Source organism: Balaenoptera acutorostrata, chromosome 11 (assembly GCF_949987535.1).
Source record: "Balaenoptera acutorostrata chromosome 11, mBalAcu1.1, whole genome shotgun sequence".
NCBI lineage: Eukaryota > Metazoa > Chordata > Mammalia > Artiodactyla > Balaenopteridae > Balaenoptera > Balaenoptera acutorostrata.
In genome coordinates, this window is record NC_080074.1 from 423602 (window position 1) to 449228 (window position 25627).

Here is a 25627-nt window from a genome sequence, read left to right on the forward strand (position 1 = left end):
GACTTCCCGTCTCACAGGTGAAAGGAGAGCAGCGCACCCGTGTCACGGGAGGATTAGAGGAGAAAACACATGAGGGCCCAAAGCAACGTTAACGTCCCTATGGTCTGGGTGGGGTTCAGCACACGCAGCAACACACAGGATGCACAGGACATGCAGTGACACACAGGACATGCAGGACACAGCTACACACGTGACACTGGCTGGACTTACGTGGGTCACCATCGTGCTCTCGGGGCGGCTGGCGGCAGGCTGGGGGGTCTCTGGGTCCCCACTGGAGGGTGGAGGCTCCACCCCACCCTCAGGTCCACTGGTCACAGCCCTGTCCTCCCGGGCAGCGTGGGACAGGATGGCGGCTATGCACAGCTCCACTTGCAAGTGCAGGAAGTTATTCCAGGCGTACTTAACAAACAGGTCCTGGGGAGACAGAGGGTGAGGGAAGCCCCGTGTCCTGCAGACTGAACGTGAGGGGCCCTTCTGCCCTGCCCACCTCCCCATGCTGCATCCTGACGTCTGGGCGGCCACGGGCCTTCCATCTCCATCCAGCTCCGTAATCTCTGCTCGTATGACCGCTTCCTATGGTTTCTTTATCCTCTGTCCTAGGTTAGAAGCTTCACCCGCAGACCCTCAGCCTCCCTCCTTCTCCAGTGCATCTTTACAAGGCTGTACGTTTCCCTGTAAAATCCACCTCAGCTACACTCTACACATTTTGCTATGTAGTATTTTTATCGTCTTTCCTTTATGATTTTATCTTTGACCCACAAGTTACCGGGAGTGGGTTCAATTCTCCAACCCCTGGGGATCCTATCCAGGAGGGCCATGGAATCAGGAGGCGCACACATGGACACTCCCCAAGGGAGCCCCAAGGGGCCCAAACAGAAGCTCCCAGGCGGACGCCCCCACAGAGGCTGAATGGGCAGCTGCATCCCCTCTCCCATGGCCTTTTCCAGACCTGCCCCCGAGGTGAGCAGGGTGGCACCAGCAGGGAGGCGGGACAAGCACACCTACCACGTCCGCAGGGGCACCTCACACCCAGCAGGGGCCACAGCTGCCTGCACCCTACACCCTCTGCTGCTTACATGGAAGGAAGTGGGGTGTGCAGGATGGGGAGACGGGGCTGGGGAAAGGGGTGTAGACTCCAGCCCAGGATATAAGTCTGGACCCTTCTTTCCCACTACGCAGTGGGGAGCTGGATAAGGAAGGAGGCCCGTCTGCCTGATACAGCTCTCCTCCCCCACAGAAACACAGTCTCCAGTCTCGGCTTCACCTTCTCTGCCTGTGTGACTTTGGGTGACACTGGAGGTGGCTTCATCCATGCTGCCTCGTCTTCAACAGCGAGACCCACCTCCCAATAAAGAAACGCCCATACCAGTTGCCTCAGGCAAAACAACCAACAGGGAGGGAACCCAGCCCCACCCATCAACAGTCAAGTGGATTAAAGTTTTACTGAGCTCTGACCACCACAGCAACAGTCAGCTCTACCCACCACCAGAGCCTCCCATCAAGCCTCTCAGATAGCCTCAACCACCAGAGGGCAGACAGCAGAAGCAAGAAAAACTATAATCCTGCAGCCTGTGGAACAAAAAACCACATTCACAGAAAGATAGAAACGATGAAAAGGCAGAGGGCTATATACCAGATGAAGGAACAAGATAAAACCCCAGAAAAACAGCTAAATGAAGTGGAGATAGGCAACCTTCCAGAAAAAGAATTCAGAATAATGATAGTGAAGATGATCCAGGACCTCGGAATAAGAATGGAGGCAAAGATCGAGAAGATGCAAGAAATGTTTAACAAAGACCTAGAAGAATTAAAGAACAAACAAACAGAGATGAACAATACAATAACTGAAATGAAAACTACACTAGAAGGAATCAATAGCAGAATAACTGAGGCAGAAGAACGGATAAGTGAGCTGGAAGACAGAATGCTGGAAATCACTGCTGCAGAACAGACTAAAGAAAAAAGAATGAAAAGAAATGAAGACAGCCTAAGAGACCTCTGGGACAACATTAAACGCAACAACATTTGCATTATAGGGGTCCCAGAAGGAGAAGAGAGAGAGAGAGGACCAGAGAAAATATTTGAAGAGATTATAGTCGAAAACTTCCCTAACATGGGAAAGGAAATAGCCACCCAAGTCCAGGAAGTGCAGAGAGTCCCATACAGGATAAACCCAAGGAGAAACACGCTGAGACACATAGTAACCAAATTGGCAAAAATTAAAGACAAAGAATAATTATTGAAAGCAGCAAGGGAAAAACGACAAATAACATACAAGGGAACTCCCATAAGGTTAACAGCTGATTTCTCAGCAGAAACTCTACAAGCCAGAAGGGAGTGGCATGATATACTTAAAGTGATGAAAGGGAAGAACCTACAACCAAGATTACTCTACCCGGCAAGGATCTCATTCAGATTTGATGGAGAAATCAAAAGCTTTACAGACAAGCAAAAGCTACGAGAATTCAGCACCACCAAACCAGCTCTACAACAAATGCTAAAGGAACTTCTCTAAGTGGGAAACACAAGAGAACAAAAGGACCTACAAAAACAAACCCAAAACAACTAAGAAAATGGTCATAGGAACATACATATCGATAATTACCTTAAACGTGAATGGATTAAATTTTCCAACCAAAAGACACAGGCTTGCTGAATGGATACATAACCAAGACCCATATATATGCTGTCTACAAGAGACCCGCTTCAGACCTAGGGACACATACAGACTGAAAGTGAGGGGATGGAAAAAGATATTCCATGCAAATGGAAATCAAAAGAAAGCGGGAGTAGCTATACTCATATCAGATAAAATAGACTTTAAAATAAAGAACATTACAAGAGACAAGGAAGGACACTACATAATGATCAAGGGATCAATCCAAGAAAAAGATATAACAATTATAAATATATATGCACCCAACATAGGAGCACCTCAATACATAAGGCAACTGCTAACAGCTATAAAAGAGGAAATCGACAGTAACACAATAGTGGGGGACTTTAACACCTCACTTACACCAATGGACAGATCATCCAAACAGAAAATTAATAAGGAAAGAGAAGCTTTAAATGACACAATAGACCAGATAGATTTAATTGATATTTATAGGACATTCCATCCAAAAACAGCAGATTACACTTTCTTCTCAAGTGTGCATGGAACATTCTCCAGGATAGATCACATCTTGGGTCACAAATCAAGCCTCAGTAAATTTAAGAAAACTGACATCATATCAAGCATCTTTTCTGACCACAACGCTATAGATTAGAAATCAATTACAGGGAAAAAAACGTAAAAAACACAAACACATGGAGGCTAAACAATACATTACTAAATAACCAAGAGATCATTGAAGAAATAGAGGAAATCAAAAAATACCTAGAGACAAATGACAATGAAAACGCGACGATCCAAAACCTATGGGATGCAGCAAACGCAGTTCTAAGAGGGAAGTTTATAGCTATACAAGCCTACCTAAAGAAACAAGAAAAATCTTAAGTAAACAACCTAACCTTACACCTAAAGGAACTAGAGAAAGAAGAACAAACAAAACCCAAAGTTAGCAGAAGGAAAGAAATCATAAAGATCAGAGCGGAAATAAATGAAATAGAAACAAAGCAAACAATAGCAAAGATCAATAAAACTAAAAGCTGGTTCTATGAGAAGATAAACAAAATTGATAAGCCATTAGCCAGACTCATTAAGAAAAAGAGGGAGAGGACTCAAATCAATAAAATTAGAAATGAAAAAGGAGAAGTTACAACAGACACCAAAGAAATACAAAGCATCCTAAGAGACTATTACAAGCAACTCTATGCCAATAAAATGGACAACCTGGAAGAAATGGACAAATTCTTAGAAAGGTATAACCTTCCAAGACTGAACCAGGAAGAAATAGAAAATATAAACAGAATTACTTTCAGTTTTAAGTAGTGAAATTGAAACTGTGATTTTAAATCTTCCAACAAACAAAAAGATGGCTTCACAGGTAAATTCTATCAAACATTTAGAGAAGAGCTAACACCCATCCTTCTCAAACTCTTCCAAAAAATTGCAAAGGAAGGAACACTCCCAAACTCATTCTATGAGGCCACCATCACCCTGATACCTAAACCAGACAAAGATGCTACAAAAAAAGAAAATTACAGACCAATATCACTAATGAATATAGATGCAAAACTCCTCAACAAAATACTAGCAAACAGAATCCAACCACACATTAAAAGGATCATACACCATGATCAAGTGGGATTTATCCCAGGGATGCAAGGATTCTTCGATATACGCACTCAATCAACATGATACACCATATTAACAAATTGAATAATAAAAACCATATGATCATCTCAATAGATGCAGAAAAAGCTTTTGACAAAATTCAACACCCATTTATGATAAAAACTCTGCAGAAAATGGGCAGAGAGGGAACCTACCTCAACATAATAAAGGCCACATACGACAAACCCACAGCAAACGTCATTCTCAATGGTGAAAAACTGAAAGCATTTCCTCTAAGATCAGGAACAAGACAAGGATTTCCACTCTCACCACTATTACTCAACATAGCTTTGGAAGTCCTAGCCATGGCAATCAGAGAAGAAAAAGAAATAAAAGGAATACAAATTGGAAAAGAAGAAGTAAAACTGTCACTGTTTGCAGATGACATGATACTATATACATAGAGAATCCTAAAGACGTCACCAGTAAACTACTACAGCTAATCAATGAATTTGGTAAAGTTGCAAGATACAAAATTAATGCACAAAAGCCTCTTGCACCCCTATACACTAACAACAAAAGATCAGAAAGAGAAATTAAGGAAACAATCCCATTCAGCACTGCAACAAAAAGAATAAAATACCTAGGAATAAACCGACGTGAGAAGGTAAAAGACCTGTACTCAGAAAACTGTAAGACACTGGTGAAAGAAATCAAAGATAACACAAACTGATGGAGAGATATACCATGTTCTTGGATGGGAAGAACCAATACTGTGAAAATGACCATAGTACCCAAAGCAATCTACAGATTCAGTGCAATCCCTATCACATTACCAAAGGCATTTTTTACGGAACTAGAACAAAAAATCTTAAAATTTGTATGGAGACACAAAAGACCCCGAATAGCCAAGGCAGTCTGGAGGGAAAAAAACGGAGCAGAGGAATCAGACTCCCTGATTTCAGACTATATTACAAAGCTACAGTAATCAAGACAGTATGGTACTGGCACAAAAACAGAAATACAGATCATGGAACAGGATAGAAAGCCCAGAGATAAACCCACACACGTATGGTCAACTGATCTATGACAAAGGAAGCAAGGATATACAATGGAGAAAAGACAGTCTCTTCAATAAGTGGTGCTGGCAAAACTGGACAGCTACATGTAAAAGACTGAAATTAGAACACTCCCTAACACCATACACAAAAATAAACCCCAAATGGATTAGAGACCTAAATGTTAGACCGGACACTATAAAACTCTTAGAGGAAAATATAGGAAGAACACTCTTTGACATAAATTACAGCAAGATCTTTTTTGATCCACCTCCTAGAGTAATGGAAATAGACCTAATGAAACTTAAAAGCTTTTGCAAAGCAAAGGAAACTACAAACAAGACGAAAAACAACCCTCAGAATGGGAGAAAATATTTGCAAACGAATCAACAGACAAAGGATTAATCTCCAAAATATATAAACAGCTCATGCAGCTCAATATTAAAATAACAAAGAACCTAATCCAAAAATGGGCAGAAGACCTAAATAGACATTTCTCCAAAGAGGACACACAGATGGCCAAGAAGCACATGAAAAGCTGCTCAACATCACTAATTATTAGAGAAATGCAAATCAAAACTACAATGAGGTTATCACCTCTCACCAGTAAGAATGGGCATCATCAGAAAATCTACAAACAACAAATGCTGGAGAGGGTGTGGAGAAAAGGGAACCCTCTTGCACTGTTGGTGGGAATGTAAATTGATACAGCCACTATGGAGAACAGTATAGAGGTTCCTTAAAAAACTAAAAGTAGAATTACCATATGACCCAGCAATCCCACTACTGGGCATATACCCTGAGAAAACCATAATTCAAAAAGACACATGCACCCCAATGTTCACTGCAGCACTATTTACAATTGCCAGGTCACGGAAGCAACCTAAATGCCCGTCGACAGACGAATGGATAAAGAAGATGTGGTACATATATTCAATGGAATATTACTCAGCCATAGAAAGGAACGAAGCTGGATCATTTGTAGAGACATGGATGAATCTAGAGACTGTCATACAGAGTGAAGTAAGTCAGAAAGAGAAAAACAAATATTGTATAGTAATGCATATATGTGGAACCTAGAAAAATGGTACAGATGAACCACTTTGCAGGGCAGAAATAGAGACACAGATGTAGAGAACAAACGTATGGACACCAAGGGGGGGAAGCGGGGTGGGGGCGGGCTGTGGTGGGATGAATTGGGAGATTGGGATTGACATGTATACACTGATGTGTATAAAATGGATAACTAATAAGAACCTGCTTATAATAAAATAAAATAAAATTCAAAAATTCAAAAAAATAAAATAAAAGGCATCTAAATTGGAAAGGAAGAAATAAAATTATCTCTGTTCACAGATGATACAATCTTTTTTTTTTTTAAAGGTTTGCATTTTTTTTAAAATTTATTTATTTATGGCTGTGTTGGGTCTTCGTTTCTGTGCGAGGGCTTTCTCTAGTTGTGGCAAGCGGGGGCCACTTTTCATCGCGGTGCACGGGCCTCTCACTATCGCGGCCTCTCTTGTTGCGGAGCACAGGCTCCAGACGCGCAGGCTCAGTAATTATGGCTCACAGGCCCAGTTGCTCCGCGGCATGTGGGATCTTCCCAGACCAGGGCTCGAACCCGTGTCCCCTGCATTGGCAGGCAGATTCTCAACCACTGCGCCACCAGGGAAGCCCCAATACAATCTTATATGCAGAAAACTGTACAAATTCCACATAAACTGTTAGAGTTAATAAACAAATTCAGCGAAGTTCCAGGATACAAGATCAACACACAAAACTCTGTTGCATTTTTTCCCACTAACGATAAACAATCCTAAGAACTAAATCTTCACACATATGGTCAATTTATTTTCAACAAGGCTGCCAAGACAATTCAGTGGGAAAAGGATAGTGTTTTCAACAAAAGGTGTTGAAAGAAATAACAAGTGTTGGCGAGGATGGGCAGAAGAGAGGACCTTGTGCACTGGTGGTGGGAATGTAAACTGGTGCAACCCCTGTGGAACAGTGTGGACGTTCCTCAAAAAATTAAAAATAGAACAATCATATGATCCAACAATGCCATTCCTGAGTATTTACCCAAAGAATACAAAAACACTAATTTGAAAAGATATATGCCCCTCCATGTTCACTGCAGAATTATTTACAATAACCAAGATATGGAAATGACCTAAATGCCCATAAACAGATGAACGAATAAAGAAGATGTGGTACATACATACAATGGAATATCACTCAGCCATAAAAAAGAATGATATAATGCCATTTGCAGCAACATGGATGGACCTAGAGGGTATTATGCTAAATGAAGTAGGTCAGATGGAGAAAGACAAATACCGTATAATTTCATCAATAAGAAACAAACAAAATAAACAAACCAAACAAAAACAAACATGTAGATACAGAGTAGTGGTTACCAGTGGTAAGGGGGGGGGGTAGAGTGGAGGACGAAATGGGTAAAGGGGATCAGCTGTATGGTGACAGATGGAAACTAAATCTTTGGTGGTGAGCATGCAATAGGGTATACAGAAGTAGAAATATAACCTATGCATGAAACTTACATTCAAAAAACGAAACAAAACAAATGGTGCTGTGATATCCACATGCAAAAGAATGAAGTTGGACCCTTACCTTACACTGCATACATATACAAACTCAAAATGGACCAAAGACCTGAAAGAGCTAAAACTATAAAGTACTGAGAAGAAAACACAGGGGGAAAGCTGCATGACAGTGGATTTGGCAATGATTTCTTAGGTATAGGTATGACACCAAATGCACAAGCAACAAAAGAAAAAAACAGATAAACTTGGGACTTCCCTGGTGGCACAGTGGTTAAGAATCCGCCTGCCAACGCAGGGGACATGGGTTTGAGCCCTGGTCCAGGAAGATCCCACATGCCGCAGAGCAACTAAGCCTGTGCGCCACAACTACTGAGCCTGCGCTCTAGAGCCCACGAGTCATAACTACTGAAGCCTGCACGCCTAGAGCCCGTGCTCCACAACAAGAGAAGCCACCGCAATGAGAAGCCCACGCATCACAACGAAGAGCAGGCCCCGCTCGCTGCTACTAAAGAAAGCCCACACACAGCAACAAAGACCCAACGCAGCCAAAAATAAATAAAATAATTAATTAAAAAAAGAAAAAAACAGATAAACTGGACTTCATCAAAATGAAAACCTTTTGTGCATCAGAGGACACCATCAAGAGAATAAAAAGACAACTCACAGAATGGGAGAAAATATTTGCAAATCATGTATCTAAGCGCTTAATATCCAGAATATATAAACAACTCCTTCAATTCAACAACAACAACAAAACAAACAACCCAATTCAAAAATGGGCAGAGGACTTGAACAGACAGTTCTCCAAAGAAGATACACAAATGGCCAGCAAAAGCACATGAAAAAATGCTCAGCATCACTAATCATTAAGGAAACGCAAATCAAAACACTGTGAGATACCACCTCAGACCCATCTGGATGGCTATTATCAAAAAAATGGAAAATACGTGTTAGTGAAGAAATTGGAACCCTCATACATTGCTGGTGCGAATGTAAAACAGTGTACCCACTGGGGAAAACAGTGTGTGGGTGCCTCAAAAAGTCGAACATAGAATTACTATATGACCCATCAATTCCACTTCTAGGTATGTAGTCAGAAGACGTGAAAGCAGGGGCTGAAACAGATATTTGTACATCCATGTTTATAGCAGCATTATTAAAAATAGCCAAAATGTGGAAGCAACCCAACTGTCCACCAACGTATGAATGGATAAACAAAACGTAGTATATCCATACAATGAAATATCATGCAGCCTTAAAAAGGAAAGAAATTGTGACACATGCTACCACATGGATGAACATTATACTAAGTGAAATAAGCCAGACAGAAAAGGCCAAACACTGTTTGATTCCCCTTACATAGGAATCCCTGGAATAGTCGGGTCCATAGAGACAGAAAGCAGAAGGGTGGGTGCCAGGGCCGGGGACTGGCGGGGGAAGAGGACCGAGCAGTTAATGCTCAGAGCTGGAGAAGATGAGAAAGTCCTGGAAACAGTGGTAATGGTTATACAACAATGTGAACGTTGAACCATACGCTTGTAAGTTATTAAAATGGTGTATTTCGTGTTACATATATTTTGCCACAATAAATGAAAAGCAGAAAGGGGGAGTGGGAGAGAGAGAACTTTCTCGGAGAAGAGGAAAGGAAACGAGGTCTTTCCTAGTCGCCCTCTGACCCACATCCAGGTTCTACAGTCACAGCAGAGCCCAGTGACTTCCAAACGCTGGAAGGACTCCTGAGGCAGGCAGTCCTTCAGGCCCAGGTCCAAGGCAGCTCCTGGGATTGAGACTTAAATTTAAGGATATTTCAGCTTCCTGGGAGCAGAGGCCCAAGGGCAAGGCTGAGGAGGCTGGGGATGCAGCAGCCGGGTGCACAGCGTGGGCACGGTCCCCTCCCTGTCAGCACCGCCCTGTGGTCGCTGCCTGCAGACCCTCCCTCAGACGCCCAGGGCGTGCTCACCAGAGGAGCTGCCCACAGGCTCTGCCTTTACTGTGGGGACGAGGAGCAGCTCTTGAGGGCGTTTTAGGCTGAAGAGCTACAAAGTTCTCCACTAAGGCAGAAATCAGAAAGGGGAGGGACCATATTACCCGCCCCCTCTGCTTCCAGGGCAGCCCTGCATGAGCCTACGCGGAGGCGGGTCCCAGCGTTGCTCAGTGCGCCTCACCAGCGACCTGGCGTCAAGCCTGGGGGGCAGGATGCAGTCTTTGCACAGACTGTGCCTGTCCCAGGACCGAGCCAGAGCCTCCCTTCGGGCAGGCCGTCACCGGGGTGCTGAGGTCCGGCTGCCCAGCCCCGAGGCCCCAGGCCGGGCAGGTGTCCGCTCACCAGCAGCAAGCCCATGGTGTTGAGCCGGCAGAGCTCCTGGTTGATGCTGGGCGTGTGCGTGTGCAGCAGGGCGGCCACGAGGCGAGCTCCGTGCAGGCGGGCGTTACCCAGGGGCTCCTCCAGCACGCCAATGGTGGTCAGGATCGCTGCTTTCTGCAAACACAAAAGGACTGCCCAGTTAGAGCCCTGCGACCAGTGTGATCACCACCCACACGTGGGCTTCTCTTTGACCTGGCCCTGCTCAAAGGGCCAGGGCCGCCGCTGCATGACGTGGCCCAGCCGGGAGGGGTCCTCAAGGCAACGCGGTCTGCAGGAGGAAACGAGGGGTCAGTCGGGTTAAGAGCCCCACCGCTCCCCTCAGGGCTCACAAGAGTGACTGAGGGTGGGCCGCTGCTCCTGGGTGCCTAGGGCACTCTGGTCTCAGCCTGCCAGCCGAAGGGATGTGACCTCAGCGTACAAGACAGAGGAGACTGATGACAAGGCTGGCCTCGTGAGATGGGGTGATCCCATACATGGAGCACAGTGCGTCTACCTTTTCATTGGCAGAATGTTCCAGAATCCCTGACTTCATGAGTCCTCCTTTCTAGTGGGGAAGGCAGACCACAAGCAAGCTGATAAATGTAAGAAACAGTATGGTAGACCACAGCGGATGCCAAGGAGAGGCACCAGGAGAGGCGAAGGGGCTGTGCCCGGGGCACTGAGGTGGAGAGGGACTGGGTCTTCCTCACCGTGACCACCGCCGCTCAGCTGAGCAAAGGGTCTCTCCCCTGGGACCCCTTGACCCCTTGGCTGGGTGCCCCCAACTCAAGAGTCCGGTTCTCCAGTGCACTCTGGCTCTCGGACACCCCCCTGTCAGAAGGCAGGAGTTGCCTGGGGGGGTGGCGAACCGTCCAACTCCCCAAAGAGAAGATGGACACTCGGCAGATGGGGTCTGAGTGCGCTTGTCATCCTGGGCGACGAGTGGGGTCCTTGCCTTGTAAGCAACCCAGCCCACGTGGTCTCCTGAGCCCCCCTTTGCTCAGAGCACCTACCTTTGGCGGGCTAAGCAGAAGCTGGTGGAAGTCCTTCAGCCGTGGCTCGATGCCACGCAGGACGCCGGAGCTGACGGCACACAGCCTGTCCAGTCCCTGAGAGCAGGAGTCCAGCAAGCCCTCCATCCTGTGGACCACAGGCAGCTGGACATGGGGACACTGGTCCCATCACACCACACCCCCTACCGACATGCCCACTTGTTGCCTCCAGGGAGGCTGCTGACTGTATGGGGGTGGGGGCCGTGCCCAGGTGATGGCCCTGACGGGCTGTGGGCGTCACACCCCCGAACCAGCTCTGCTCCCTCCTCCCGCCTTGAAAACCTTCACTGTCGACCCCACTCCTCGGCTGAGAAACAGACAGGACTGGCCATAAAAGGATAAAAAAGGCCACATAAAAGGATAAAAAAGCAAAGAGAATGAACCGGCTCGTCTGTTTTCTGCATTGTCATGCTGTCCCTGCATCGCAGGCGAGGCCCTCACCAGAGTCCCCACTTCCTGCGGGAAGGGCCCAGCCTTCCTGGGCTCATAAAGATGAATAAGCAATATTCTGGTTTCTAACTAGAGAAAACGATGATAACATCATAATTCTATTTTTAGGTAATAAACTAATAAATATGTATTGGGTACCAGAGTGAGAGAAAGAAACTGCTAATAATCTCACCAAGATTAAGTCAATTTCTTGTTATTTTCTGGTTGTTCTTTTTCTTTAAAAAAACAGCACAGGCTATCAGTGCTCTGGGGGCTACAGTGAAACTCCTTCCAGAGCGAGGGCACGAGGGAACTGCAGCCTCCTTGGGAGTCAGACCACCAGCACAGCATGTGACAGGACAGAGCAGACAGAAGTGCACACGCACACACACATGCACACGTGCGTGCGTGCACACACACACGCGTACATATACACACATACATATACACACATATAGAGAGACACACACACACACACACACACACACACGTGCTCGGGGTACTCATCGGGACAGTCCTTGGGGAAGCCCACTGGCCGTGCCTGTTCTGCACACACGTCTATAAACACTCTGCAAGCTGGCGACAGGGCGTGCCTTTGGGCTGAGGTGGGAATGTGATTGATGGCGAAGGTCAAAGGGGACTTCACAGCCGTAAAGTTTATCTTTTCAACAAGGAGAATCTATCCCCGTGATTACTTGCATCATCAGAAGCACTAAAAACACAAACAGCACACCCGGCCAGCCCCCTGGGCCTCGCGGCACTGAGGTGGCAGCACTCTCCCTCTCGCGAGACACTCACCCCGCCCGCCTGGGCTCAAGCAAGCTCAGTAACACCTGGGTCCCGCTGACGAGGCAGAGCTCGGTCTGGGCTCCGTCAAACATGTTCCTCAGCAGCTGCTCCACGCAACCCTGCCTGCCGGACACACGCAAGGTCACTGCCTGGCGGAAGGGGCTGCCCGCCGAAGGAGCAGCGCCCTGCCTCCCGGAGAGGCCCCGCTCGGGGCTCAGGCCACGCACCCAGGGTTTTTAGGACACGGCTGCCCCGGGGGCCCGCGCTCTCTGAACCTGCCAGGACACACGTCCCGTGAGAAAGAGGCCCATCAAGTTAACTCTGGATCGGGGCAAGTTCCTCAGAAACGATCAGAGGAGGTGGTGGTGCCCCTGGCCCCCAGCCCAGGCCCCCCAGCGCCGCAGCCCACACTCACGACTCCAGCACCGTGAGGAGGGGGTCTGGCTCTGGAGCCTCCTGCAGCTGGCTGCCCTGCTCCCTGCCCAGCCTGACGATGTCGCAGAGCGTCTGAGAAGCGTTGGACTGCCTCTGAAAAGACAGGGATGAAGAGCTGCCTTCAGGGCCAGCCTGCCGAACGGTCAGAGCGGCTCCTGTGGTGGGTCCGCTGAGGCGCTGGACTCGAAGCCGGTTTGTCTCAGAGACGCCTGGCCTGCCTCTCACCACAGGGCGCAGATCTGGCCGCCCCCCAAGAGCTCCCACGGGGCCTTGACGGTCGAGCACGCCACGCAGACACCGCTCTACCCTCCGACAGACACCGCGAGTGTGCCCGTGGTACTGACACAACAAGTGGCTATTAATACACAGGGTGGGTCCTGTGAGCTCATGAAAACAGGACAGTTGCTACAGAGAAAATAAAGGACTCAACTCTTCTAGAGAAACGTTAAACCCATACAGATTCAGAATCTCCGATTCGGTGCCTTTGCCCACCACGTGGGGGTGCGTCTGTGGAGCAGGTGAACAGGGTCAGAGAGAGACTCAGGCGCCGGCTCGGCGCAGGGAGCATCTCACAGGCACCTTGGCGTGCACGCCACGGGAAACGGAGCGGAAGGAAGCGCTTCGTGCCTGTTTTAGGCAAGACTGAAAGCAGCCAGGTCGCCTCCGCGGCCTCCCAGCTGCCTCGGGGACTGGGAAGGGGCCAGTCAGCTCACAGCGTTCACACTGGTGGAGGGGCGTCTCCCTTCCCCGATGTGGAGCACAGACACCCTTGCCCAGCTGCCTGGCCAGGCCCGGGGGCCAAAAGAGCCCCAAACAGCACAGCCAGGCAGCAGCAAAGGCTCAGACACGAGTCAGCACCACCGTTCTCCAAAGTGCTGAGGAGACCATGCGTGTGCAGTTGTCACGTGTAGGAAAAGGCCTATCGGGATACACCCCACACTCTCAACAGTGATACCGCAAGGAGCGGGCAGGGGCTGAGAGAAGGAGCCCCACTGCCACCCCACTCGCTCCCTCCGGAGCTCACGCCCCTGCAGACCCATCTCCTCGAGCGCAGGCTGGAACCAGCACTCACGGGAGCGGGATGCCGCCGGCGAGGACTGTCACCTGCAGGCCAGGTGCCTGCCCCAGAGGAGGCAGCAGCAGGCTGCGAGCCGCCCTGCGGAGAGGCCCAGGGGGGGCGTGGGGCCAAGGGCAGCCTCAGCCAGCAGCCCTCAGGAAGCTGAGTCCTGGCACTTCGCTGGTGGTCCAGTGGTTAACTCTGCGTTTCCAACGCAAGGGGCATGGGCAGGGGGCGTGGGTTCGATCCCTGGTCGGGGAACTAAGATTCCACATACCACAGAGCCAAGAAATAAAAAAAAAATAAATAAATAAGGAACTGAGTCCTGCAGAGCCACCGGTGACCCTGGGGGTGGACCCTCCCCTCGTTGAGCCCTGAGGTAACCATAGTCTTGTGAGAGACCCTGGGCAGAGGACCCGTGACCCCTGGCCCATAAAAACTGAGATAAAAAATACTTACTGTTATAAGCAACTAAGTTTTGGGGTCATCTGTTACTCAGCCATAGATAACTAATACAATTCTATTCAGATTGTTTTTTTATAATATGTATGTACTATATTTTAGGAAAAAAAAATCTAGAAGTCAGTGCTTGATTAAAGGGAGAAGAGCGTCTGAGGAAAGGAGGGACTTGCCCCTCAGACAGCAGCGGAGAGCGCTCTCCGCCAGCCCGGAGTGAGGGGCTCCTGCTCAAAGGTGGGGTCCACGAGCCCCGTACTCACGTCTTCATCCTGACTCGGATGGATCAATTCCACGAGCCTCTGGATGATCTTCTCTTCATTAAGCCACTGAAAGGGAGAAGAAGGCCTGTAAGTGACTCTGCTCACACCTGACGAAGTGGAAGGAAAGTCCTTCAGTGCGACAGAAATCCACGCACCAGGTTCTGGCACAGAGATACTTCACCCAACACGCGCGTCCACCCAGACCCAGAAAGCACAAGCACTGGCCGAATTCTGGAGTGACCCAAAGATGATAAAGGAGGGAATGCCCTTCCACACGCCCTAATGGTTCAGACTCTTAAACACACGCGAGCTCTGTTTTCGGGACGTCTCCAGAGCGGAGCCTGGAGCCACCCGCGCTGGTGGGGCCCTCCCAGCGCACAGCCCAGCTGCCCCCTGCAGCACCCGGGCCTTTCCAGGCCAGTCCGGCTCCTCCACGCACTTCCTTATCCAAAAGCGGGCCCAACGTAGTCAGGGCAGGCTTCCCACTAACGTTCGGCAACGGCTGATGTTCACGCTGTTCTCACTGCACCACATCAGCTACGATGATTAATTCTCAGTGGGAGGCTGCCCCACAAGGAAGCGAGTTACGAATCGAAGCGTGACAACTGTCACCTCATTCCAGGAGCTGGAAAACTGTCAAGAAGGACCAGTGGTTTACTTATTCTGTTTTAAGCTGCATTACAAACAAAACCTGCCGAACAGCAGCAAACAGTTTGTCCAGCACTGATTTCCTGGGCTTCTCTGGGTTGAGCATCCCCTTTTCTGGGAAAGCCCTCAGGGAGCTGTGGACAGCCCCTCTCGCTGTGAATACTGTCAGGACAGACACAGGCACACGCTCCAGGACAAACAACAGGCCAACTCTGGTCTTCGAAACTTCTCTGCATGGAATCCTCTTCGGCGACTGTTTCCTCTCGGGCACAGGACCAGCGCCCATTGGAGACCTAGCAGCCCTGGGGGTGGGGCACAAGTGAGGAAGCCTACTTCTGTTCTCTGCTAATGAATGGACTGAGGCAGGAAAAGAGAAAAGGTGCAGACACCAGACCCAGTCTCAAATACAAGCCTTGACTAGAACCCGTGAGGGGTTCTCATCCGGAGGGGAAGGTCCTGCTGGGTGGAAAGCTGGGGTGCTGGGCACCCCGGTGCTGCTTCACCAGCTCCAGCCTCCTTGTACCAGGCACTTACTCCACACTCAGAGAATGTGCAGAACCCACGCAGACGGGGAGGGGCTCCAGGGAGGAGGGGGCCCACACACTCACATGCAGGACCTCCTGCCGGAGCCCGGCGGGCTCTACGCAGCTGACCAGGCGCAGCAGCAGGTCCATGAGGGCCGAGGTGCCGATGTGCTTCAACACCAGGCTGATGAACTTGTCCTTCTTCCTCAAGAACACTATCACCTGCAACCAGACAGCCCCTGAGAGGTGAGCAGGGCAGACCCTGACCACCAGGAGATGCTGCCCCCAAGAACTGCCACGGGAAAGATTCACTTTCAACAACAGTGAGCAGAAACAATGGAAAGACGTGGAAAGAGTTGTAAGAAATCCCTCCCCGCGCCGCCCCCCAGCAATGACTGGCAGAGACCTGAACACAGGCGAGTCCACGAGGCGGTGGGGGCCCGGGAGGACCCCGGGCTGGCGGAGTTTGCCGCACACCGAGACCGGGCGCCAGTGCAGCCCCCGCACCCGAGTGAGACGGCACAGCAACCGCTCCACACGCACCAGCTCAAGTCTTCCCAGCAGAAATGACCAGTGCAGACGGAGCTGAGCCTGGGGTGGCCATCAGTGACAGCTCCCGGGCAGGGGACACAAACCCGGGGAGCTGACAGGCCCCACAGGTGGCTGAAGGGAAAGGACTGCGGTTTCAGAAAAGCAGAGGCGGAGGGGTGCGGCTGGCTGGTGACCAGAGCCGAGGAGACACGACGCAGCTGGCTGGCTGAGTGTGCAGTCACAGGGTGTGGTGCCTGAGCGCAGAGGGGTGGGAGAAGCCCGGGCAGAGGCCTTCTTGGCCACGTGTCGGCAAGCTCGGCTCAGTTGGCCACAGAGATGAGGTGTCTGCGAGTCCAGGCCACTGCACAGACCCAGGAGTCTACTGGGGGCAATGGGGACACGGAAGAGGCAAGGGATCCCAACCATACTCATGCCAGAAGTGAAGGGGAGGAGGGGAAGGAGGAGGAAGAGGGAGAAGAGAGGCAACAGGGGTGGGGAGGTGGGGGTGGGGTGGGGGGGAGGGGTGGTTCTTTGAAAAGCGTGATTAAACTCCTAGAAAGACTGAAAACAGCAGAGAAGGCTCCAGGGAACATCCTTACACACCCTATTACAAGAGGTTATCCGGAACAAGTTTATGCCAATTTCTGTAAATTTGGAAAAATGAAAAATTTCTTTGAAAAACTCACTTAAGTAAACTGACAAGAAGAAAGAGAAAATCTGGAGTTGTAGACCGTCAAAAGAAACAAAATCTCTAATTAAAAGCCTCCCCATACAGAAGACTCCAGGCTCTAAAGGCTTTACTAGTGAATTCTATCAAACATTTAAAGAAAAATAACCCCAATCTTATGCAGGACTCTTCCAGGGAACATAAGATGAGAGAATATGCCCCATATCATTGTATGAGGACATAAAACCTTGATTCCAAAAACTTGATGTGGGCACTTTAAGAAAAGGAAATTATATAAGGACCTACTGTATAGCACAGGGAACTCTACTCAATACTCTGTAATGGCCTATAAGGGAAAAGAATCTAAAAAAGAGTAGATATGTGTATATGTATAATAGATTCACTTTGCTGTACACTTGAAACTAACACAACACTGTAAATCAATTATACCCCAATAAAAATTAAAACACAAAAAAGAAAAGGAAATTATAAGCCAATCTCACTGATGGCCAGAAATACAAAAATTCTTTTAAAAAAAGCAATATGGGGGGCTTCCCTGGTGGCACAGCGGTTGAGAATCTGCCTGCCAATGCAGGGGACACGGGTTCGAGCCCTGGTCTGGGAAGATCCCACATGCCACGGAGCGACTGGGCCCGTGAGCCACAATTGCTGAGCCTGCGCGTCTGGAGCCTGTGCTCCGCAACAAGAGAGGCCGCGATAGTGAGAGGCCCGCACACCGCGATAAAGAGTGGCCCCCACTTGCTGCAACTAGAGAAAGCCCTTGCACAGAAACGAAGACCCAACACAGCCATAAATAAATAAATAAATAAATAAAATTTTTTTAAAAAAAGAAGCAATATGAAAAAAAGCATAATATATCACAATCAAGTTGGGTATATTCCAGGAAATCAAGGTTGGTTTAACATTAGAAACCCAATCAGTGGAATTTACCTATTAACAGAATAGAGAAGAAAAATCATATGATGAACTCAATAGATACGGTAAAAACATTTCATACATTTCAACATTCATGTTATAAACTAAAAAGACTAGGAATAGTCTTATAAAAAAAAATCTACAAAAACTCCACAACAAACAACATACTTAATTGTAAAACAGTGAAAGCTTTTCCTCAGAGGCAATAAACAAAACAGAGGCCCACTATCACCACTTCAATTCAACAATGTATTAAAGGTTCCAGACAATGCAACAAGGCAAGAAAAAGAGACTAAAAGTGTAAGATTTATAAAGGACAAAATAAAATTGTCATTAATCACAGATGGTATGATCTTATACATAGATTTAAAAAAAGAATATAAGGAATTCCCTGGCAGTCCAGGGGTTACGACTCCATGCTTCCACTGCAGGGGGCATGGGTTTGATCCCTGGTGGGGAACTAAGATCCCACATGCCGTGCGGCGTGGTCAAAAATAAAAATTTAAAAAAAATTTAAAAAGAATTTAAATTATTAGAACAGCAGCTTTATTGATAATTTCCAAAAACTGGAATCAGCCCAGATGTCCTTCAACATGTGAATGGTTTAACAAACTGTGTTCCATCCACACCATGGAACACTACTCTGCAATAAAAGGGAATGTACTCCTGATACATACAGCAACTTGGGTGACTCTTCAGGGATGTGTGCTGGAAAAAAAAGCCATAAGGCTATATGTTATATGATTTAATTTAAGTAACAGTTTGAAAAAACAAAATTTCTGAAATGAAACAGACTAGTGGTTGCCAGAGGTTAGGGATGGGTGAAGGGATAGAGGCCAGAGCAAGGTGGGAGTAGTTATAAAAGGGCAACACAAAGGATGCTTATGGTTTAAGAACCGTTCAGTATCTTGACTGATGGTGGAGACACGAACCTACACAAGTGATAAATTGTATTGAACTTAATACACATACACACACAAATGACTACAAGTAAAATGTCAATGTCCTGGTTGTGATCTTCTGCTAGTATTTTACAAAATGTCACCACTGAAGGAAACCAGGCAAAGTGTACAAAAGATGGCTTTATATTATTTCATAAAACTGCATGTGAATCTACAATTATCTCAATAAAATTTTTCAATAAAAAAGACACTGCTTAGAATAACATGAAAATATCAACTACCTAAGGATAAACATAACGAAAAATATGTAAGACCGCTACCCAAAGAACTAGGTTACTGAGAGAAATTAAAGAAGCCCTAACTACTCAGCGTTTTGCTATAGCACAAAAGCAGCCATAGATAATATGTAAACAAATGGGAGCAGCTGTGTTTCAGTAAAGTTCCTTTTACAAAATAGGGGCAGGCTGGTTTTGGCCTGTGGGGCATCATTAGCCAACCCCAATCTATAGGAAATGCAAGCCTAATCAAAATTTCAGCGGGTTTTTCTGGGGAACAGGGGAGAATGTGGAAACTGACAAACTCACTCTAAAATTTGCTCATCCTAAAATAATGCAAAAGGCAAAGAATAGTAAAAACAACCTTGAAGAAAAACAAAGTGAGAGGACTAATTCCACCGAACATCAAAACTTACAAAGCTACAGTAATTAAATAGTGCTGTGTTCATAATTACAAACAGGACAGTAGAACAGAAACATATACACACATGATTGCTTGATTTATGACAAGAGGGACACTGTAAAGCAATTGAGAAAGAACGGCCTTATCAATACAGTGCTGGGTCAACTGGATAACCATATTAAAAAAAATACTTCAATCTTACACCATTTACAAGAATCAATTCCAGGTGGATTGTAGGTAGAAATATGAAAGGCAAAACAATAAAGCTTCTAAAAGAACACAGAAGAGTAGGAAGAGCATTATCTTTATGATTTCGAAGTCGGCAGAAGTTTCTTAACAAAACAACAGCAACAAAAAAACCAAACAGAAATAAAGAGAGTTATGACTTGGACTATATGAAAATCAGGATCTCTGCTCATTAAAAGATACCATTAAGAGAGTAAAAAATAAAACAAAACCCAGCAAGCAGAGTGGGAAAAGATGTTTGCAACACAAAAATCAACAAAGGGGGAATTCCCTGGCAGTCCAGTGGGTGGGACTCTTGGCTTTCACTACCGAGGGCGTGGGTTCAATCCCTGGTCAGGGAACTAAGATCCCGCAAGCTGCGCGGCACGCCCCCCCCCCCCCACCAAAAAAAAATCAACAAAGGACTTGTATCCACGAAATAGAGAGAATTCCCACAAATGAAAAAAGAAGAGACAGCCGGATGGAAAATGGGCAAGAGACTTCACACAAAAAATATCCAAATGGCCAATGAATATATGAAAAGGTTCTCACCCTCACTAGTCACCAGGGAGACGCACACTAAAAGCACAATGCTGTTATATACACCATCAGAAGAGAAAAGATAAACTGACTGATAATATTAGTAAGGGCTGGAGAGGAAGTGGAAGAGCAGGAACTGTCACGCTCTGCTGCTGGGACTGCAAACTGGCTCAACCACTCTCACTTCAGCCATTCAAGCTGACCACACGTACAGCCTAGCTACGACCACGTGGCGTAATGCCTGGAGAAAAGAAGTCCTTATATTTTAGAGATACACACTGAAATATTGACAAAAGAAATGACATGCCGTCTGAGGTCTGTTTTGAAATAGTGCCCGGGGGATGGCGAGCAGGGATAAAGGCGAAAGAAGACTGACAAGGCCGACTCCTGACGCAGGTAACAGGCACAGGCGCCAGCAAACCTCACGCCCCTTCCGTGCCATCCACGGTGTGTGGTGCTGAAGCACGCCAGGGCAGGTGCGAGGCAGGAGCAGCCGTGGAGCAAGTGCGGCCTCCAGGAGGCCCACGCTCCAGCTGAATGAAACGAGTTCACTCCCTGCTTTTACAGAAACGTATTAGTAGACATTTCCTTTTTCTCTTTATTTTCTTTTTTGGCTGCACCGCGCGGCTTGTGGGATCTTGGTTCCCCAACCAGGGATCAAACCCACAACCCCTGCAGTGGAAGCACGAAATACTAACTGCTGGACGGCCAGGGAAGTCCTAGGCATTTCCTTTTATTTGCTTTGAAACAATAAGTGCCCTAGACATACAGGCACCCGCCACCCACACAGATGCAGCAGCAGACACCCTAATGTCCTGCCATGATGCAGGCATGTCCTGGATCTCACACCCATGACTGGTCAGTGACAGAACGAGCTGGCCTAGTTTGGGGCCCTGCGCAGCTCCCAGGGGTGGCAGAAGTGCTGCTTATTCCAAAGCCGGCCAGAGGAAGTCTCTCTTGGGAAGCCACTTTCTTAATCAAATCCCAGCTCCCACAGCAGCAGCCCACACTGCTCCACGTGTGTCCCACGGACAGTCAGAAGCCTGCCCCCCACAGCCTGATGCACGGGTCACACAGCAGTGGCTGAGGGCAAGATGCGGTGGCGTCAGCCACGCCTCCCTCCCACATCTCGCGGGCTTGGCGGATGAGTACCTGTTCAGTTCTTCTTGCAATGAGACTGCCAATGGTCTTGCTGAAAAAACTGGCGAGGAGAGGATTGAGAGGCGGCTCACGGTTCAAGAAGTCGTAAAGAAGGTTGAGCAAAGTCTCGTCCCCTCCCAGCCTGTCACTGATCTGCGGCACGTCACACGTCAGCAGCTCACAGGCTGTGTTTGGGTACCTGAAGGGGCACAGTGCAAGCAACTGGAGGTGAGTGAGACTTCTCCACCGCTCAGCAAGCTACTTGAATAATCTGCCTCTTAGGAAGCAGATCTACAGGCAAAAACCAAACATGGCTAGACCTTGGAACAGAATAAAAATGTGATTATCCTGTGACCAACCAGCATTTTTGACTATTAGAACCTCAATGTTTTTATCATACCTTTTTCTGGCTCCTCATACCCTAAACTCTGACATCCCACATTTTCTGACTCTATTGCCATTCTCTACGGAACCTTTCCTGATCTTTTGGCTTCTCCTCTGCCCTCGTACTCAGCTGCCATGTCTCTCACCTCCATCAGGTTCGTCCTCCCCTCTCCATGCCCTTCCTGACCCCACGTGTCAACAAGCACAGATCCAGCTTGTTCCCAAACTGAAGAGATGCTTCATCAGCAGTTTACAATGCAGTACCAGTTCTGAAGTGTTATGCAAATTATTATTAAGAAATACCAATACATGTAAACTATGTACTATTCACTTGATAAAAATGATCAGACAGGGACTTCCCTGGTGGTGCAGTGGTTAAGAGTCCGCCTGCCAATGCAGGGTACGTGGGTTTGAGCCCTGGTCCAGGAAGATCCCACGTGCCGCAGAGCAACTAAGCCCGTGCGCCACAACTACTGAGCCTGCGCTCTAAAGTCCACATGCCACAACTACTGAAGCCCGCGCACCTAGAGCCCGTGCTCATCAACAAGAGAAGCCACCGCAATGAGAAGCCCACGCACCGCAACAAAGAGTAGTCCCCACTCGCCACAACTGAAAGAAAGCCCACGCGCAGCAACTAGAGACCCAATGCAGCCAAAAATAATAAATAAATAAATGAATAAATTTATTTATTTACTTATTAAAAAAAAAATCAGACACAAAATGATCCTGATCCCATTACGTGTAATCCCATACCACTGTGCTCCCTGCCTGACCCTCTGACAGACAGGGGGTCACTGCTGTGGTCCTGGGACAGGCCTACCCAATGTCTGCTGCATCCAGGACAGAGCCCACCATAGCAGTACAGTGACAATGCCTGGGGCCACACTCAGCACATCTGGGAACACGGGTGAGGGTGCCCAGGGCCAGAGCAGGCAGGGACCTGGCGGGAGCATCCTGTGGGGCTGACTGCCCTGGAGCACACCTGGCGCCGAGCTACACGGGACATGCTGTGCAGCCTCAGGCTCCTTACCCATAACGTCTCTGTGTCCAGGCTGCTTTATCTGAACATGGAGGACTGAGTGTCCGCCTTCCCCACGAGGCTGTGTACAAAGCAGAGCAGCAGCGCCTGGCACACAGTAAGCCCGGGATCAAGGTCAGCCACTATGACCCTCCGGCTTCTGGTAGCCACCCACACGGCCCCAGCAAGGGCCTAACCCCAGGTGGTCACTGTGGTCAGCTAGGGCCTGGGTTTGAGAGTCTAGAGGAAACAGCTGGTGGAGCGCGCGGCCGGCCCAGCGTGGAGGGGAGGGGACAGGATCTCAGCCTGGCTGTGGGGTGGGTGCTCCCCGTCACCCAGAGAAGAGGGCCTTCTGAAGCCAAGCGGGCAGCCGTGTATGAGGGAACGCCCGATCCACACAGAGGGGCCCAGAGGAGGTGTGGCCAGCGCCCAGCTCATGGGGTCGTGACGACGATGAGATGGGGCAGCTCCGTACCGTGGACGTGCCCCACGGTGACCAGCACAGCAGACAGTGCAGGGCCGCCAGGGGCAGAGGCCAGAGAGCCTGCTCAGAGGGCAGCACCCAAGGCCGGCATGAGGTCCCACAGGACACGGGCGGAGAGGTGTCCACCAGACTCCAAACAACAAGACAAGACTCGCCAGGCAACAAGGGAGAAGCATGCCCCAGAGAAAGGCACAGAAGCTTTTCCAGAGCACACGGAAAGGCTCCCATTCAGTCTCTGCGTGTGCGCGCGCGCACGCGCACACACACGAATTGTGCACGTGTGTGGCAAGCTGAGCCACAAGGCACTGTTGTACTTAGACAAGGTTGCATCTAGGTGGAAGGACTGAGATCTCTATTAGTATTCTATAATTATTCTTCAGAAAAACAGGTACTACTCTAATAATTTATATAATTTATGCAGGGAATAGCCATTCCAGTTAAACACGGCAGATGGAACCCTGAGGTCTGTGGCCATGATGCAAAGAAGAAAAGACGAGGGAGGTAGAAACTACGCGGAATGAACCTGGAGGGTGGGCAGCCAGGGAAGCGGGCCAGGTGCACGGGGCAGGTCTGTGTCTCAGGGTCCTGGGGGAGGAGGGTGGACAACCAGACACACAGCTCACGAAGCCGAGAAGGACCCCGTGGAGCCCTCCAGGGCACAAAAGCCTTTCTGTGTCCACTATTTCTTGTTTGTAGGAAATGGGCTTCATTCCGCCTCCTTGACACTCCGCACGTTCCAAAGGGCAGGTTCCAACAGTTGCTGATCAGGGAAGGGAGGGGCAGTCAAGCACCAATGGTGCTGGTCCTGGTTCCTCCTCAAGGGACACACATAAGGTATCTTCGAGCTCTTCGGCAGAACTAAGGCCTCCATCCAGGACAGGACAGTAACTTCGGGCTGAGCCCAAGGTTCCTGGAGCTCCGCCCTGTCACCTGACTACCAACCAACGAGAAGAAAGCCACACACCCCGCAGCCCTCACCCCAAATTCTCCCTATAAAACTTCTCCCCTGAAATCAGGGAGTTTGGGGTTTTTGAGCATGAACCACGCATTCTCCCTGCAGGGCCCTGCAATAAAAAACCTTTCTCTGCTCCAAACTCTGCCGTTTCCGTTTGTTTGGCCTCACTGTGCTTCGGGCACACACACTTGCGTTCTGTAACACTCAGAGAGGCCTGGATGGAGACAGCGTCCACCAGGCAGGTGGAGGGTCGAGTCGGTGCACTGAGACTCCCAGCCCCTCCTCCTTGTTTTGTTTGCTTAGTTTTATACTTATTTACTACTAATTTCTCCCAAACTCTTTGACTATAAAACTCTCCTGGATTATTGGTGCTGCTTCTGAGATTCCCCTATCTTAACCCAGGGGATAAAGTTACATTACTGGGAAATTCCAGAGCAACAGGATTAGAAAAGGCCCTAAAATGCCCCTAAGGAAAGCTGCAGACCTGTGGCATCAGACTTGTCAGCAGCAGGGCTGGAACTAGGAACTAGAAGATGTGAATGAAAAATGCTGCTGCCCTGTCAGTAAACAAAGGATGCTGCAGCCATCAAGCCACTAGAGCCTCTCCGGCGGCCCCGCCCCGGGAGCCCTGAGGGAACTCAGGAGAGAGGAAAGCGGCTCAGCCGCAGCAGCCACCCTCAAGGATGGGAAAAGCACAGGATCCTGGCCCTAGACAGCTGAGGTGCAGATCAAAGGAATGATTTCAATGAGCCCAGACTCCTCATTGGTTTTTTTTGGCTGTGTTGGGTGTTCGTTGCTGTGCACGGGCTTTCTCTAGTTGCAGAGAGTGGGGACTACTCTTCATTGCGGTGCATGGGCTTCTCATTGCGGTGGCTTCTCTTGTTGCAGACCACGGGCTCTAGGCGTGCAGGCTTCAGTAGTTGTGGCTCGTGGGCTCTAGAGCTCAGGCTCAGTAGTTGTGGCGCACGGGCTTAGTTGTTCCGCGGCATGTGGGATCTTCCCGGACCAGGGCTCGAACCCATGTACCCTGCATTGGCAGGAGGATTCTTAACCACTGCACCACCAGGGAAGTCCCGAGCCCAGACTCTTGCATCTTTCCATACGCAGAAAAGTGCTAAATTCCTTAACTTAAGATGTCTGGTTTTCTTTAATGAACAGTAAGCTTTTCAAGTCCTGACTAGCTGGTCTTTTGTTGCAAAAACTCCTATATATCCTGGCCCCTCCCTCACTCTTTAGAGCTGTCCCTCAGAGCGATCTGAGAGTCCTGTCTCCAGGGCTTGAAGTCCTTAGAAATTCCACCAAATAAAACATAATTCTCAGCTTTTA

General features: G+C 48.6%; 1 protein-coding gene across 8 annotated transcripts in view; it reads right to left on the bottom strand.

Annotated features, from left to right (window-relative positions):
* Positions 1–25627, bottom strand: part of PPP6R2 (protein phosphatase 6 regulatory subunit 2) — a 71996-nt gene that overhangs the window by 10030 nt on the left and 36339 nt on the right. For 6 of the 8 annotated variants that reach the window (XM_057557074.1, XM_057557073.1, XM_057557072.1 and 3 more), the window contains 8 exons: positions 21473–21659; positions 15926–16063; positions 14670–14735; positions 12874–12986; positions 12468–12581; positions 11202–11328; positions 10171–10323; positions 211–414 (listed from right to left, as the gene is read on the bottom strand). In XM_057557074.1, the coding sequence (XP_057413057.1) occupies positions 211–414; positions 10171–10323; positions 11202–11328; positions 12468–12581; positions 12874–12986; positions 14670–14735; positions 15926–16063; positions 21473–21659 (1102 nt within the window). Of the gene's footprint in view, positions 1–210; positions 415–10170; positions 10324–11201; positions 11329–12467; positions 12582–12873; positions 12987–14669; positions 14736–15925; positions 16064–16247; positions 16624–21472; positions 21660–25627 lie in introns of those variants that run through there. The other 2 variants (XM_057557075.1, XM_057557076.1) reach the window with 2 other exon arrangements.